This window comes from Oryzias melastigma, linkage group LG24 (genome assembly GCF_002922805.2).
Source record: "Oryzias melastigma strain HK-1 linkage group LG24, ASM292280v2, whole genome shotgun sequence".
Taxonomy (NCBI): Eukaryota; Metazoa; Chordata; class Actinopteri; order Beloniformes; family Adrianichthyidae; genus Oryzias; species Oryzias melastigma.
This window is the reverse complement of record NC_050535.1, coordinates 10975951-10993848: the sequence shown is the minus strand read 5'-3', so window position 1 is coordinate 10993848 and position 17898 is coordinate 10975951. Positions and strand designations below refer to the sequence as shown.

General features: G+C 42.8%; 2 protein-coding genes across 2 annotated transcripts; both read right to left on the bottom strand.

Moving 5' to 3' along the window:
• Positions 1–1308: 1308 nt before the first annotated feature.
• Positions 1309–8209, bottom strand: serinc1 (serine incorporator 1). The gene is made up of 10 exons (XM_024290803.2): positions 8058–8209; positions 6532–6693; positions 5738–5931; positions 4154–4233; positions 3700–3837; positions 3371–3540; positions 3189–3279; positions 2893–3034; positions 2588–2812; positions 1309–2018 (listed from the first exon to the last, which is right to left on the bottom strand). Exons 1-10 carry the CDS (start codon positions 8094–8096, stop codon positions 1880–1882), a joined length of 1380 nt encoding a protein of 459 aa, XP_024146571.1. The 5' UTR covers positions 8097–8209; the 3' UTR covers positions 1309–1879.
• A 2018-nt stretch (positions 8210–10227) lies between these two features.
• On the bottom strand, positions 10228–17792 carry hsf2 (heat shock transcription factor 2). Its single transcript, XM_024290804.2, has 13 exons — positions 17666–17792; positions 17463–17566; positions 16830–16938; positions 15819–15946; positions 15393–15517; positions 14339–14414; positions 14075–14136; positions 13481–13556; positions 13143–13276; positions 12778–13059; positions 12273–12366; positions 12024–12090; positions 10228–11326 (listed from the first exon to the last, which is right to left on the bottom strand). The coding sequence occupies exons 2-13, from the start codon at positions 17553–17555 to the stop codon at positions 11004–11006; spliced, it is 1569 nt and encodes a 522-aa protein (XP_024146572.1). The 5' UTR covers positions 17556–17566; positions 17666–17792; the 3' UTR covers positions 10228–11003.
• Positions 17793–17898: the final 106 nt, after the last annotated feature.

The window sequence follows — 17898 nt, the reverse complement described above, 5'->3', positions numbered from 1 at the left end:
AGGTGTGTGTATGTGAGCAACAGCCTGGTGATCTGCTTAATGGTAGCTGGTTTGGCTCCAGGGACCTTAAAATTGTCATGATAAAAGATTAGGAGGATACCTGGGGGAGAGAAAATAGTTTATTGATCAGAAGATGATGGAACCTGAAGATGGTGGTGTTGACATGCAGTACATACAGTGTGAAATTATGAAGATAATTCAATAAAGAGGTCAGGCTTGAAGGTGAAGCAGAAAACTGATATGAAGTATAATCAAGACCAGAGCAAATTTTGGCCCAGATGATAGCAGTGGCAGAGACAGCCAGAGGAGGGCGACAGAGAGACAGAGATCTGTCAAACTGTGACAGAAGCACCACTTTTGGCCACTATAACTTTAGTTGCTATTTTGAGTAACACTGTCTTCAGTCTTCTTCCGTTCATAACTTCTGGATGGGGATTGTAATTTCCATCCATTTAAGGAAATGACATTGAGAGAAATGATTAAAAAGGCATCGTACACCTTCTATAAATGCATATGGGACCATTTATCTCAGTTTTTCCCTTTCGGCACATCTCTCCAGAGACAGCCTCCGTGAATCAGCTATCTCAGTTATACACAATATTTCCCTTGGTTTGTTTTGTTTTTTACACTTTTTAAACTTTAAAGATTGTGTAGAAGCTCTGAAGCCTGAAATTGAAGCTCAGTGCGATACCAAATACTGGCCACTAGAGTCTGGTTTCAGAAGTGAGCAACTTCACGTTAACACCTGATCTAAAGGTACACCAAAAAAACAGCCTGGTTTAAAAAAATGTAGCTGTTCTGACTGTATTAACGCAAAAATGTGTTCAAATATGAGAATGTCCCATTAACTCTACTTCACCTTTAGAGTGGGGCGGAGCAAATTCCAGCAAATTCAGTTGAGGCACTAAAGGGTTAATTTCTGCCTTTTATAACCCCATAGATCATGTCAGAAGTGCTCATTCCAGTTAATATATGACCATAGCTAATACCCCCAGAAATGAAAAATCACATTTTTTGCTTCAGCTGGAACAGAGAAATACTTTAAAGCTAAACCAGCATTTTACTCAACACTGATAAAATCCACGGCCATCGGGACGAAGGTCAGGGGCACCAGCTGAAGCGCTGAGGGAATGTGGACGATTTCTGAGGTCGTCTTTATTGATGATCACTCGGACAGATAAGGAGCTGACCTGCAGTTTCTCTTCAATCATTCTAAATACAAATCAATTAAAAAGAAATACCACCAGTTTCATAAGAATAAAGGTGCAACAAAATAGGGTCAAATGTAAAATAAGAACAAATACAAACTTATTTTTGTATTTTTTTATTTTATTTATGGAGTTACATCCTAGTCAAAAACAAGAAAAGCTAAAAGAAACAAAATAATTTAACTAAACACATTATACTCACCTAAAAAACAACACTAAATTCACTGTTAATAGGAAGCAGTATAGAGTTGTGCGTAAGCTGTAGGGGGCGCCACGTCAACAAAATACACAACAATACCACACAACACTGATTGTGAAAATGGATAAAACGGCGTCAGTTCTTGGACTCGTTCTGCTCCTGTCTCACAGCTCCGAGCTGCTTCTGCGTCATTGTTCTCAACAAGGTTCTGTTCGGTTCTGCTCATGCATTAACGGTATCTACAGAGGAAACACGTGCACACTCACTTTTTCACCACATATTTACAGTCGGGTCAGCGAGAAGAACCACGAAGATGACAGGACACGGAGTCTGAGGCAACATGCGGCCAGGTTCTGCAGCGCTGGACCGAATGCAGGGCAGTCCAGCAGCGCAGAACTGAGTCCGGGCGAAGCGGGTGATGCAGTGCAGCTATCTACAGGATCGCAGTGAGGCTCTGCCGAGAGCCAGACACTCAGTCAAAGTCTCTGTTGACCAGAACCAGCGGGGCCACCAGGGTCCAGACGTAGAGGCCCAGGCAGATCCAACTGGACGAGATCTTCACCCACACAGACGGCCAGCGGCTGGTCATGGCCTCATTAGCAGAGTCAGGGCTGCAGACGCACAACGTTCACACAATCAGCACTAGAGCTGCCGCAAACGATTATTTTAATGGTCGACTAATCGGGTCATGCGCAAAGTGGATGTAAAGAACACATCTTAACCATCATTAGCTTTAAACTAACTAAAAACTAGATACTGTATGCAGCATTACCTGTGATAATATGAGTGTGAATGCTGTAAGTTGAATTTGGCAGCTGAAGATGCTGAAATTGACAGCTAAAAACGCTGAAGTTGATAGCCAGCTGAAATTTTAGTTAAACTCCAAAATAGCTTAAAAAAACCTTAATAAATTCCAAAATGGTCCAAAAAGCTAGCAGAATGCCATTATAACTTTCAACTTTACTACACTCTGACTCCATATAATATCAAGTAACTACTATTACATTTCTCGTCGACTATTTTAATAGTTGATTAGTCGAGGCAACCCTAATTAGTACACATTCTAAAGTTCTGCACATCAGAACTTTTGCAGCTGAACATGAAATCTTAAAGAACCTGGTCTGATTTTGGTCAGGACCTATTTTCTTAAGCGGATGCAGCAGAAGCTCCTGCCTCCTACCTGTACCAGTTGGTCAGAGTCATCATGATGTAGAGCGAGGCCAGGAACAGCATGAAGTGGAAGAAGGAGTAGGAGTAGGTGACGCCGTCCTTCTCGTTGTCTACGGCTCTGTTGAGGCTGCCGCCCTCCTCGAAGCCGTCGCTCTGAGGCCCGTCTTCGATCAGCGCCGACTCGTCGGTGGTCAGCGTCAGCTTGTTGACCTGGGTGGTGGACGAGTTGCGGATGCTGCCGAACAAACAGAGGGTCATGTGACGCAGAGCCACCAGCTGACCTCAGAGTGTTTTTACAAGACGACAGATGCTCACCTGGAGTACAGGACACACATGAGGAACAGGATCAATCCCACAATTCCCTGGGCATCCCACCACTGAACAACCTGGTCCTTGCCAGCTGGACTGGTGCTGTTCAACCCGATGATACCCAGAAGGCTCGGGTTACACTTCCTGTCTGTGAAACAGAGGAGATAGAGATGATGTCATGTAGAAGAAACCATGAACAGATTATGTATTGGGTGTTGAGCTGCCGATTGGAGGTTGTGTGAATGTCCGCTCAGAGCTGTCATGATGATGCGATCAGGTGGGGGGCGTGGCTGCTGACTCACCTGGCTCATTGGTCATGGCGGACCAGGTCAGGTACATGGTGTACAGGGTGACCAGGGAGGACTGCAGCAGACCGGACCGAGGCTGTGACTCCTTTTACAGACAAGAGACAGGAGAGAGTCACAAGACCTGCTGACTGTTTAGGCCACACCTTCATCATCCTCCGACATGAGGGATCCCTCACCTGAATGTGGGGCAGCACGGACACGATGGAGACACCGAGGCAGAGCAGCATGTTGATGCTGATGAAGACTTTGTTCTCGGTGCAGCCGTCAGAGTGGGTGTAGTAAACGTAGAACAGGACCAGAGACACCAGGGACAGTAGGTAGTTGAGCGTGGTGACCGACAGCAGAGCTGTGGAGACAACAGAACCTCATCATGCGGCTCCTGGTTCTGCAGGTGGTTCTGTTTACATCACACACCCCAACTTTGACATGAACTGATCATTTCACTGTGTCTTTAAACTCAGTCTGACCCGACCTCCAGGTTGATTCTGTTTTTTCAGCTGCGTACCTGCATACCAGCACCGCGAGTTCCCCTCCTCCATCTTCTCCACCCACGACTCGTTCCAGGAGTGGGCGAAGTCGATGAGCAGCACCAGCTGGATCAGGATGAAGCAGAAAGCTCCCGCCATACCCACGTAGAACCACACTGTGGATCAGACAGAGACGGTCAGAACATTCTGACTCTGACCCAGAGCAGAAACAGAATTCAGATGGGGCATTAGTACACCTTAGACTAGGGGGCGGAGCCTAAAATCTCAAGCAGGAAAACAGCAAACTAGAAAACAGCATTTCCTGAGACAATACATTTACTGTTGGAACCTGAGAGGTTCTGAGAGCATCACTGGTTCTGTGGAACTGAACAGGTACCAGTAGAACCATCAGAACCAGCTGACGGAGAGCTCAGCAGCTTCATGCTCGTGTGAGAGGAACAGACTCGAGAGGCTGCAGGGAGTGAGCGTTACCGGTGGTGAAGGGACCTTCTGCGATGAAGAACGAACCGACGGTGATGGCAACAGCTGCTGCAAACTTGAAGAACCAGAACCTGAAACCCAGAAGTGAGACAATCCTTTAGATCCTGAGATCATTGCATCTAAAAATAATCAGAAATTCTGCTCGCACATCTGAGTTCATTATCTGATTTTTTTTCAGAGAATGATGATTTTCAAACTTTTTTTTTATTTTAGAGGGTTTTCTAGCTTTGCTCATTTGCTGTCAGCAAACTACACAACTGTTGTTCTCTGTGAGGAGGATACAGCCATTACTTTGGATACGCAGAATAATTATTTTGTAGTAAACCTTTGAGATAAATGGGAACAAGGTGTCAGCAGGAAAACCTGCATGTGTAAATCTTTTAATCTATAAGTGCAGTTGTCAAACTAAAGACCCTTTCAGAAGAAAATTGTGTTTTCTAACATGTTCTTGTGGTATTTTTTTATGATAGAAGACAAAATTAAGCTCAAAATTGCATTTCTGAGTATTTTTTTATTTAAATCATTGTGAATCAGGAGCAGACAAAAAAATTCTGTTTGAAAAAAAAAAAAAAATACCGTATTTTCCGGACTATAAGTCGCGGTTTTTTTCATAGATTGAATGTCCCTGCGACTTATACTCCAGTGCGACTTATATACGAATTTTTAATGATGAGATATGGACCGTAAGTCTAGAGTGATCTATGCAATTACTTTATTTACTTTAGTTATTCAGACGTGACACAGAGGACGAAGAATTTAAGGGATTTAGTGATATGGAGTGAGATTGCGTGCAATTAATTACAGTAAAGATACAAAGTTGATGAGTTCTTGAGGCTATAGGTAAATAAAACTGTTATGTTATATAAATGCTACACCTTTTCGTTTTTTTCATGATGCTAATATGTGTTGTTGACACATATTCAGCCTGTTTTCTATTCACTTATGAATGTTATAACTTACCTTCCAGGATGATGTAATATCGTTTATTTCAACCAGTTTGTAAAATAAATTACTTGAAAAAAATGCGACTTATACTCCAGTGCGACTTATGTATGGTTTTTTCTTCTTCATTATGCATTTTTTGGCCCCTGCGACTTATACTCCGGTGCGACTTATAGTCCGAAAAATACGGTAATTGTTTTTGTGACGTAGAAAATCCATTAAGCTCCTGACACCGTGGAGGGTAAAGGGGGCGGGGTTTCTCCATACCAACGGTCCCTCAGTGATGAATATCTACTGAACTCCTGCCACTCTGCAGAAACTATGTCCCAGAAGAGGACATATTTTTGGGATTTTAGCTAAAAACTTCATAATCTTAATTTTACAATAGATCAAAAGATGATTGGAGTGTGCCTTTATGTTCACATGAAAAAGTATCTTTAGGGTTTGAAATCAGCAGAAAATCTTCCCGATAGAATCAGAGAAAAAGTCAAAAGTCAGAGTAAAACAAAGTAAATTTCTGAAAAATGGGAAAAAAATGGATCCCACAAAAAAAAAGAAATAAAACGAATTTGAAAAAAAGCAGGGTGGATGACTGGTTGCTGTGGAGAGATGGGAGGATGGTCAGAGACGTACCCGTTGTGTAGCGCCGCCCGAGGATCCTGGCTGCTCCTCACTTTGATCAAGAGCAGAGAGAAGAGCAGGAAGAACATGGCCATGCCGAAACAGACGCGGTACACGGCCCTGTAGCCCACCAGCACGTCGCAGTTCACGTGACCTTCCACGCCGGGAATGGAGGAGCCCATCCCGCCCTCACAGAAACCTGGAATCTACAGGAAACAGAACGCCTCAGAACTGAGCTTCATTAATGTACACAAGAGTAAAACATCTAAACTTCAGGACTCAGGATTTTTGTGCTACACATAATCAAAAAGACTGAATCAAAGAAATTGCTGACTTGGACTGTGTATAAAGAAACATGCAGAGAATGTGTCAATGCTATGAATGGATGACAATCATGTGACTAACAAAAGTGTGACACAAAATCATAGAAACATAACCAGAAAACTACCATAGGAAGAAACTCATTCATTCCTACTTTAAGATCTTTCTTAACCAAGACTGATAATACATTGCAGCTTATTTTTACCAAGAAATTCTTTGTGTTGAAAAATTAAAAATAAAATTCAAGTTTGCAGAAAGTCAAGCTATAATTTTAGTCACATTAAGCCACATGACAACTCAGGAGACACAGTAGAAGCTGCTGATCATCAAGACAGACCTTCACATAAAGCAAAACTAATTACATTTACGTGGTTTGTAAGAAGTAAATGAAGTTAGAACTTTATCTTCATGGTGCAAATGGAGGGTTAAACATGCAGGTTTGTCGCTAAGCAAAAGTTCTCATTGGAGCAGAACCTCCTCTGTACCTTCTTCAGCTGACCCTCCATGCCGGGCATCAACATGATGCAGGCCACAGCCACGCCCAGGAGCAGGAAAAGGGCGTAGATGAGGCGCGTCACTGTGGAGTTGTTTCCAGAAGGGCAGCATCGACACAGCAGACAGGGGGCGCTGCCGCACAAGCACGGGATCTGTCAAATTAAACATGGGTTAGTTGGAGCTTTAACTGGACTTTTTCTCAATTCTAAGCTTTCTGAATTCCCACTAATCCCTAACTACTCAAAAAAACTTTATAGTGCCCTGGATTTTAAAGGCAATTCTGACACGATGCTCACTAATTTTCTTTCGTTTTTCTAAACGGCGGATATGACGTCACTGATTTCACAAAATCAAATGAATATGAACATTTCCCAACGTTTATTTATGACTCCACTGTGTTCTGATGGTGAAAATGTGGATGATTTATTCAAAAATTACATTTAAACACGTTTTTTTTGTTCAAAATTGTTCGACCGCAATGCATTGTGGTCTATATTTGCTAATCTTGTGAGCATGGATGTACGCTAGTTTTTCACAAAGACTTCTGGGAAATTTCTAGTCACTCGATTTTGTAATTAGTAGATTCTGACAGCATTAGAAAATGGCGAATGCACAATATAGTTCACTATATAGTGGGTGTGTGGGGGAGGGGGGGGATTCGGACATAGCTCTAGGTTGTGTTCTCAGTTATAGGTGATGGGAAGGGGGTTGGGGTTGCTCTGCACCAATTGTCCCTGAATTTCTAATAAACTCTTGAAGAAACTATATCTTATGAAATCACAGTTAAAAAAATGTGGCTAACATAGTTAAAAGTAAATATAAATATGGGTAAGACACCTTCTAATCATAGTTTTTGTTTACAAGAAAATTTGTTTATGACGACAGTATAGTAAACAAGTTATTTTAGTCACTATCTAATGAGATTCTCTGTGATGTTAAGACAACTTCACCAGGAATAACCCGGTTCATTCTGAGCATCTTACGTCACACGCAGTGACTGCACAAAGAGGTCAAGTTGTGTTTATAAACATGTCGGCTGTTCCCTAGAACACCACCAGGGGGCGTTCCGCAAACCCACTAAGCCCATTTCGTTTTCTGGGCTCGGTACCGCTGCCAAGGCGGTACGGAGGCTACTGTGGACACCGTGCCGCAGATAAGGTTACATCACGCGGTTCTCCATCCGCGCGGCTCCGTGTTTACCGCACTCAACGCTGTTCACAAACAACGCCTCGTGCACGCGTTCACGTGAACTGCGTCACGGTTCGGTTCAAACACCGTCGATTCGGTAATAATTCGGACATTTTGGACCGACATTTTCCACTGGAAAGCGGTTATCCTGCGTCACAACACAAACCGTGACTGCGCAGTCATGATGGCTGTCCAGCGGGCCTTTCCTGGCGTTCCGAAAACACGTCAAAGAGCTGCTTTATCCTTCATCAAATGTCACCAATGAGCTTTTAATCCTTCGTTAAAACGCCTCAGTGGCGGCTTGTCCACAAAATAATGCGTTTCTTACCCAGCTCGCCACGGAACACAACCCGAGGACAGCTCCCATCGCGGATGTTGTTTCTTCTCTGGTTTTCAGTCAGAATGCCGAATTTTACCGAGTCGGAACGACTTCACCCGAAGAGAGGCTGAAGGATGTGAACGGCGCATGCGCATCGTTTTGACAGGCTGCAGCCATGTTTGTGAACAGTTTTTCGCTTTTAAAACGTCGTGTCATGCATATATTTAAAATTATTTTCACCTTTTAAATATTTTTGTGTTCCATTATGATTTAGAACATGATGAAAGTAAGATAAAAAATAATAATGCAACTGAATATGGTCTCAGAGTATGCAGTTTACTACATGAAGATGCTGACAGATTTAAAGATTTTTTTTAAGCAAAAACGTTAAAAAACAAAGTTTGCAAAGGCAAGACACAAGCATGTTGAAACCTTGGTAAATTAGCTAATAAAAAAAAAATAAAAATGAGAAGTGATGTTGAAAGAAATGCAAAAACTATCAAGTTTTTTTTTTGTACTTCTTTTTCCATTGTAAGTGAATGAGTGAGGAAGCTTCCAAAGTGTCTTTACTATAAAAACGGTATAATAATAATTAAAAGACCACTGGAAACACTTACAATAGATCAGTGCTTTAAGTGGACAACCAGAAGTGGCGGTGCTCTCTTTATCGGAAGTCGAAACATAAAATAGAATCTTGAATGTAAATATTAATCGATAAAAAGAAGTCCTTTTTTCAGCGTGTCTTAATATGAAATAAGAAAGAGGGAGCTCAAGTCTAGTCTAAAAATAAATGTAATCAAACACTAACGTGTGTTTGTAAAATTATTTTAATTATTTTTTTCATAAAAAATTTAATTATTTAAAGTTGAAGATGAAACTTTGGTTGGTGGTTTTATGGAGTAGCTGTACCATTCCGTATGATACTCAACTTATAATTTATAAGCTACAATCAAAACAGTGAAATAAAGAAAAACGAACGTTAAACAAAGAAAAAAGTCCAAAGCACATAACCTCAGAGTGAAATCTATTTCTACAGAGTAAATCCTCATCTAAAAATGTCGACAGCATGCTCCTCTTGTTGTTTTAAACTGCTGCATCGGTACATTCCATTGAGGAAAACAACAGTATGACAATGATTACATTGTTGAATTGTAAAGTAGGTGTTAAAAGGTCTTCACGGACCCATTGATGAAGTCTGCTCCCATTGGCTACCCGTCATCTGTCACTCAAACCCCCCAGACGGTCGACGTCAGACCCACAAACGCTTATTGAGCCATCTGATTGGTCAATTTATAACTCTAATAACTTGTGATAATGGAAAAAAATCTTTAAAAAAAATTAGGATCAGAAAAAAGAAGTTAAGCAGAAAGCAGCAGAGGAAGAACGATTATTCTGAGATATAAAATGACTGAGAAATAACTGTCTGTTTCCCAATGTAAGTCAATGGGACTTTGGCCTTTTTGCAACCCAGTGGTACTTCCTATATGGAACACGGAAGTAGGGGGGGGTTGCTCTGTCCAGTTATTTCTTATACAGTCTATGGTCATTACCTGGCTGTGTGAGGCGTCAGTCTGAGAGTCCGCCTCCGTTTCCACCCGCGTTCTTTTAACACCCCGTAGCCACGAGATCATCATTGGGTTTTCATTCACGCTAAAGTCCTTTCTTTTGCTTATTACATTGCACAGACAAGTTTGTGTTGACGGCGTAGAGTAGAAATCTGGAGACCGCTGGATGTGTTTACTTCTTTTTGCACCATAAGTGAGAGAGAGAGGAAGGATAATGAGGAGCTTGTGTTGTACTGTCGGAATAGCGCGCGGAGCGGTATAAAAGAAATTTAGCACTGTATCATCTCTCATGTGTAGGATGTCTTGCGCGCACCTCGTGATTCCTCTGCATACTCAAGTCTAAATTGATCTAATCAGAGCACCGGACGGTCCCAGCTAGGTGAGAAGTGCCGGTGCTCCGATGTGAGATTTTAAGAAGTCCCGGTGCTCAGCACCGGAGCGCACCGGCCCACTTAAAGCACTGCAATAGATCAAAAGATGATTGGAGTAGTTCTTTAAAACATTCACACATTTAAAAGCAAACCAGACCATTGGACGGATCTTTCACCTCTGATCTGACACACTTTCTTCTTCAGTTCTGAGCATTGATGTGACACCATGGAGACACAAAAAAATCACTGAGACATGAACTTTATTTTAGCTGCATGGCTTCAAAGGTCGACACAGAGACTACCTCACAACTCTGTTCCACATGATGTCTGCAGGCCCGGAGTGCCTGACTCAGCAAAGGCCAGAGGCGGCATGAAAAAAGCTCTGTTCTGGTTCTATGTTTACAGAAATCAGCAGTTCCACCCGTCTAAGAGGTTCATGTAGAAGCCTCAGCTGCCGTCACGATGCTCCTCGGCTGCTCCAACGGGTTTCAGAGCTCTCCACAGTGAGTCTCAGCTCCATTTCTGCAGGAGGATTTCCCTTCCCTTCCCTCCCGCTGCAGCTCTGCAGTGTTTGTGCATGGATGGGCTTCAGGCAGAGCGACTGCAGAACCTGAGCAAAGCTGCTGCACAGCAGTTTGAAGCAAACTCCTCTCTTCTGTAGGAATGCTGCTTTATGAAATGTCAGCTTTGGAAGGAAATTTAACAAAATACAAACACAAGTGGGTATAAATAAATGTATGTACAAGGTGAGGGTTTTTGTGGTTTTGGACCAAATATGGGCAGAGAGGAAGAAAAAATGGGCTTCATCTTCCTCCTGTGGTGATGACTTAAGTCTGCTCCTCATCTCTACGTCTCACAGAAATTTCACGAGAACACAGGTAGCAATCGGAATAAAAAAAACTTTGTGGTGAGGGGCTCCTCCCTCATTTGAGCTGATGATAAGTGCTGAGGGAGTGGAGGAGGGGGCACAGAGTCAAAGCGGGATCTGATCCCAGCAGGGCGACGTCCAGCAGATCTGCTCATACTTGGCTCAGTTGGGCGGAGTCAGCCTCAGGTGGGGCAGGACTCAGCTCACACAGGTAGAAAAGCGTCTCCTCGCTGGCCTCCGCCTCGGTCAGCGGCTCCAAGCGGATCAGGGAGCTGCGGCCCACCTTCTTGGGCTCCTCGGCAGGATCCAGCAGCTCTGAGGGCAGCTCCACAACGCCGCCGGGGCTGGAGGGGGTCTGCAAGCATAAGTCTGACCCTACTGGAGTGTTGGAGCCCACGTCCAGATCTGGAGGAGGGGCGCAGCCATCAAGGAAAGCCAGCAGGGGGCAGCAGGTGTACTGGATGAGCTGCTTATCTAAGGAAACAAGAGTAATCCTGGATGAGATGGTCAAAGCCTGTCATCAAGCTAATTGCATCTCCAACAGAGTCCAAAAATCAAGTCTACATAAACACAAAGAGCTCTAGTTGAATAAACTTCAACTTATGTTGGCGGCACACATCTCTGTGTTCTGCTATGTTTCCACCGGGCTCAGAAACGCGTATTTGAGCAACCACTTCCGATAAAAAGTCTACGTAAATGCACACATCTATACATTTCGGGCTTCCATATTCCAAACTTTCACATTCATGTTTAGCTAAACAAGTTATTATGAATGACTGTTTTAGGGCTCTACGTACAAAACGTGCATCCATTTTTAGTTGAATCCAATTGAACTTAACTAATCTGGGACTCGGATTTGGTAGTGACGTATGGGTAGCGACATTGTCGAAAATTGACAATGAAGGAAAAATTAGCCCATGGACAGATTTATATGACACTCGGTCTTTTATAGATCCAAATAAAACAGTGAAAGATAAAGCCTGGAGCAAGATTCACAAGATATGCACCGTTTGGACATTTCACACCAAGATTCTTCTAACCATCAGTACATTTGCTAGTATCGGGTAGCGACCTAAACTGCAATGTTGATATAAAAATACAGGAAGATTAGGATTTTGGTGGTATAATTACATTAAAACATACTAACCAAGACTAAGACATCTTGTCTTACCTGTGTTGGCCTTCTCTGTCTTGCTTCTGACCGGCTCTGTGTTGTTGTCCTTAGCCGACACGCTCTCCTAAAAACAAGGATTTTAAACCAAGATTAAAAAATAAAAGACTCTAGAACCATTCTGACAGAAAACATTTAACAAAACTCCATCAAATCATAACTCGAGACCCAACAAAGCAATGGAAATTATACAGTAAGAGAATGTTTCTGCTTTCTTCATGTAGGTGAGGCGTGATGAAGGGATGTTACCTCGAAATCAACACCAAACTGTTTCTCATAGATCATGGCCTGAAAGTCCTCCAGACTGCAGTCGATGCTGTCCAGATAGTCCATGAGCTCCAGCCTGAAACACACAGAGCAACAGTCAAAGAGCTGCAAAACAGCGCCATCTGCTGGCATGACCTCTTCAAGTTCAGCTGCTCATGGCTGCCTTAACCTTTTTAACACACTCAATAAATCTTTGACTATTCAAACGATCTACATGACTGAACGTGATCCTAATGTAAACAACGGTGAAGTGTAATCGTAAAGTTCAGCTTGTATTTCAGATAAAAACAACAAATCCTTCAAAAGTATGTGCACCAATTACAAACCACTACAAGCTACAACCACTACACTGTAAAAAGTTGAGGAAGTGACCAACTATAACTGTAAACAACGTAATTTAATACAGTTACAGAGAGGAAGTGATCTGTCCCGGGACTACACCAGCTCTTGTTGGGTCATATAACAGCAAATCTGTTGGAGGACTCACTTTCCCAGCAGGTTGATGTTCTGGGAGATCGCTCCGTTCTCGTTCATGATGGAGTCCATCATCTTTACGGGATCCTCCAGACTCAAACTGGAGGGTTTGTTGAGCAGCAGGGCGTTGCTGTCCGTAGAGCTGCTCCGCTGGATGGTGTCCGTCACCGCTGTGATATCGGGGACCTCTTCCACCTCCTCGACCTCCGTCTGTCGGAGCTCCTCTGCGCTCACTTCCGCCTCAGCCGGCAGAACCCCGCAGCTGTCCAGGTCCACCTCCACGATCTCCACCTCACTGAGGAGAGCATTTAGAGGCAGAGCTGTTACCCTGCAAACTCATCTCACTGTAGGACGGATTTATCTGGATTCTTGATTTACCTGGGCTCAAAGGTGTGAGGTGGACTCTCGGCGACCTCTGCTGTCCCGTCGGTGTCACTCTCTGTCAAATCACAGATGACCACGTCGTCTGAAACCTCCGATCCCTTCACACCGTTCCGACCGTTGACAGGCGTCTGGACAGAGTTTATTCAATCAGGGAGGTACATTTGTGGAAACTCTTCAAAGCAGTGATCAAAGCAAACACTGGAGATGTGTCTTTAATCGTTTGATCTTAAGTATTGAGGAAACAAAAATTAAACTTTTGAAGCAATAACATTTCTGTCTCACAATTACATTAAATGACATTTTTTTACAGTGAATTATAGGGCTGTACTGACCTGGTCAACATACACTTTGTCATCAAAGATCTCATGAATGTATTTAGGCTTTTTGCCGTTTCCGTTGAGGATTGACCTGTCAGAGAGAGAAAAGTCGCACAGTCAGAAGAGCAACAACAAACCTGCTGCCATCATGCCTTCATTCCATTTAGAAACTTTTATTCATCTCCTAAGACTTTTGCACATCATTGTTAACACCATCATCATCATTACTGGATTGAGAAATTCTCTCAAAGAGACAGAGTTGAACACCAGTAATCTAAAATGTTTTTGGATAGACAATCTTTGGATAAACAGGAAAAAAAAATGGCTCAAATCTGAACTTTGGTTCCACCTTTTAATTCCACCTCAGACAAATTTCTACACATTTTTATTATCCCCTATAAAAGATCCTCTCTCTTTCCTATGATTCAGAACAGATCTGTTGAAAGAGGATCTACAAGCTTCTAGTGTTTCCTGTATTTTTGTTGAATATTTGCAATGCAAAAACAGACTGTGTTGTCTTTGGCTTATAATGAAATCTATAAAAAAAACATGAATGTAAACATAACAAAACTAAAAAGATGACATTCAGGGTTACTATTATTGACTCACCTTTTACGCTTTAGGTTAATGATGCGGTTGCTTTGAACCAGCGTGACGATGAACTGAATGAGCTAGAAAAAAGCAGAAAGAGCCTAATTTATTACATAGAAGAGAAAAAATCATTCTGTTCTTCGTGAACTCAGCAACAAATACGTTTATGATGAAAAAACAGACATAAAATAAAAATGTTGGCCACATAAAGCTTTTCCCAGAGAATAGAGTCTACATTTGAACGGTGGGTTCAGGTACTACAGGTTCAGCTGAGGCGCTCACCTTCTTGATGAGCTGCTGCTGGTGGACGTGCTTCTGCCTCAGCTCGGAGATCTCCCTCCACAGAGACTCGTTCTCCCTGAAACCACACCAGAACCTCAGCTCTATAGCAATTACGACATCCATCCTGAGGAATCACAATGCAACTGCAAAGCTCCTGTTTAGGCCCGCGATCCAGACTGTAATTCATGCTTTAAATGTATCTATAACTTGTGGTAAATAAATATATTCTTTTCAATGTTTGACCAAATTTGGGGATTTTCTTTTGCCCTTTCTTCTTAAATTTTGGTGGTTTTTGTCATATTTTTGTGTGTAATGCTTTGTTCTGTTGGTTTTAAAGGGCTTTTAAATAAAGTTTGGTTGGATTGAAACCAACCAGATTGCAAAATAGGAAGAAATTCTCCAAAATTGGTGGATGCCGTGCTGAATAACAGGGGAATCTAACACTGACTTTTACCATTCTGAATAACAACGTTTTTAATGTTCTAATCATTGACTGTATATGAGAACTGGACTGAGTGACTCCTCCAACGTGGCCTTCCAAACAGGAAGCACCCGCTGGCTCCAAAAAGCCAAAATCAATAAACTTCTATTGAGAAATGAACAGCTATTACTTCCCATTTGTCAGAATAATCATTCTTGTTCTGATACATTTTTTTTAATATGTTCTTGTTAATCATATTTTTTCCCATAATATGTTTTTCAAGTTATAAATTGGACAATCAGATGCTTCTAAGATAGGAGGCAGTCTCACACAGAACGTTCAAAACATTTGACAGATTGCATTCAACGAAAGGGGTGTGGCCTCCCAAACAAGCTCACTCCTGATTGGTGAGAGTGGTTGCCATAGAAATGTTGACTCAAACCGACTCAGACAATCACTGCTTACTAAAATCTGGTTCCATTATGACGGCGTCCATATTGCAAAAAAATGGCAACTGAATTAAGCAATTTTGTATAAATGACATCACACTCACTCTGTCCAGTTCTCATATACAGTCAACACATCATCATTAGCTATTGAAAGATATTAAAAATGAACGTCAGCAGCTCCCACCTCTTCAGTGTAGCCAGTCTGGCATCGATGTTCTCCTGTTTGCAGTGGACGTTCTGGACCGTGGCTAAAATCTTGGTCAGGTCTTCCTGTCGGATTTTATTGTCCTCCGGCCGAGTGTTGGACACCTGGAACACACATCAGGACAAACCAGAACCTGAATAACTGCAGGGTTCATACTTTCTACTGAGGATTTCTGCTTGATAAACAAAAATGAATCCTGTTTGGTTAAAATATTTGAAACAAAAAAATTCTGTTATATTCAAAAACAATTAGAATACAACCTAAAAATGTTATATAATTTCCTTTATAAGCCTGAAAAGCAGATGGGTGTCAAGGTAAGACAAAAAAATTCTGTCAAAGCCACAGTTTTTTGTGGTCCATATTGAGAGATTTGTTTCCAACCAAAAAGAAAAAAAACCTCTCTACCTTCCTCTTGATGTTTTCCAGCAAATCGTCCTGTCCGTGTTTGAAGTAAGGGTGCTGGAACTCTACCGGTCCGTCCCTCTCCTGCTTCACGACCCCCGTATCCATGTGCATCACCTTACGGAACCCATCTGTACACAAACACAGGATGATGGAGGAAAAAATGATCAGAGCACAGAGACTTGAACCAGGAATGCAGAAGGTCTCCAAAAAATGTGGTTAATCAGCAGAAATATGTATATGTATCAGTTCTCATTTAAGGCTGCAGCTTCCTCCATCCAATAACAGTGTCATGGCAACGGAGAGCTGGACAGATGACAACGTCCTTTGAGTTGCTTTTCAACAATCAAAAAAGCAGGTCACTACTATCATTTTTGTACTTTAATTCGCTTTAAAACAGCGTGGTTGGAGTGTTTCTGATCTCAGGCACAGAACACTTGACCTGCCTGGAGAAGTGTGAGGTCAAGAAAAAGCACGGTTGCACTTTGATGGCGAATGGGTCAGAAAATGGCTAGTTCGGCTCCCGCCTTGTCCACCCATGTGTCTAAGTGTTCTTGGACAATGCGCTGAACCCTCACATTGCTCCTTGTAGGTGAAATAGCAAAGACAGCGCCGCCATCAATGTCTGGGCCTTTTAAGAAGGTGGCAAAATGCTATATGAGCATACGCCATTTGCCATATTGAAGAGGAAAAAAACTTAACAACTTAATCATGTCAGTGATTAAGGCAAACTGTCAACCTCTTGTCAAGGTTTCGGTTTGGTTCCGACGGCGAGCTGTTATGTTTACATTAACGCTGTTTCAGGGCCAAGCTCCATCAGGCACATGTATTTATCTTCTTTGGAGAAAAACATCCAAATAGGGAACAGACTGCTGCCGTGACCTCACAGACTGCACTTCACCGTCCCATCGCGTGTTGCTATGACAACATCCTCCAACGAACAAACATGTATGAGTCAGCAGGGCGAAGATGATGCTCCACCGCGGAACAGACGGCGCGGCGACGAAGGCTTACACATGTTCAACTGCCGGATGAAGCTGGCCATGTTGTTGTGCTTGAAGAACTTGGGCAGGATCTCCTTGGCGAAGCGCTGCTCGTCCAACACCAGGAAGCTGTTGCCCTCCTGGAAACAATTAGGAGGGAACACAAAAACACAAATTAAATGAAAAAAAAGATATATTAGGTTTATATTTGAATTTTCATCCTTCATTATAGAAACAAAAACGGTTGTAGGAGTGATCCATGAGACTGATTCTGTTTATCCTCACACACAACTTATCTTTCTATTTGTTTGTTCACTCCAAACCTGGTTAAATCCAGATTATAATCCCTGCGATTTGTCTCATAAAAAATATTTTTTGGTCCCCACAAGGTTAGTAAAGCCAGAAAAATTGAGTCCTGGTGAGGTAGCAAAAACAAGATACTGAGATGCTGTGCTGCGCAGCCGCAGTAGCAACAAAACATAACAATGAAGCAGCTGGGAGCGGGCAGCAGGTTCTGATTCGGGGGTGTGGGCCCGCGGTGGACGGTAGCAGGTGTAGCATAGCCGAACATTTGGGTGGTGCGGGGAGGAAGAGCCGCTCTGCTCCCCCCACATGGATGGCAGCTGAGCCCGTTAGCTCCCCCCGTTAGCATTCGCGCTCGTACCTGACTCCAGCAGATGAACTCGTTGGTGTCCGCGTCCTCCACCAGCGTCCACAGCTTGGTGAGGAACGCCGGGACGTTCGAGCTGTGCTTCATCGTCGCTATCACTAAGGGAGGGGTTAGAAAACAACAACAACAAGAAAAGCCTTAAAAACTGATGAAACGAGACAGCTCTGTTTGGTCGCTGAAACTCGCCCTGCTCTCACCAATGGAACACGAGTTCCGGTCCCCGCGAGCGAGCTCTGATTGGTCCAGAGCAGATTTTACGTAAGCGCTCTCACGTGGAGATCCATGCAAACAAAAAGAAGGAGGAGCCCGGGGATCGTGAGGTGCTCTGGTTCTGGGAGGGTGCTGATCAATGTTCCCTCTAATTTTTTGTGCGTCTGAGCAAACACAGAAACTCACTGAGCGCTCCTTCGACCGCAGTGAGCAACAATGA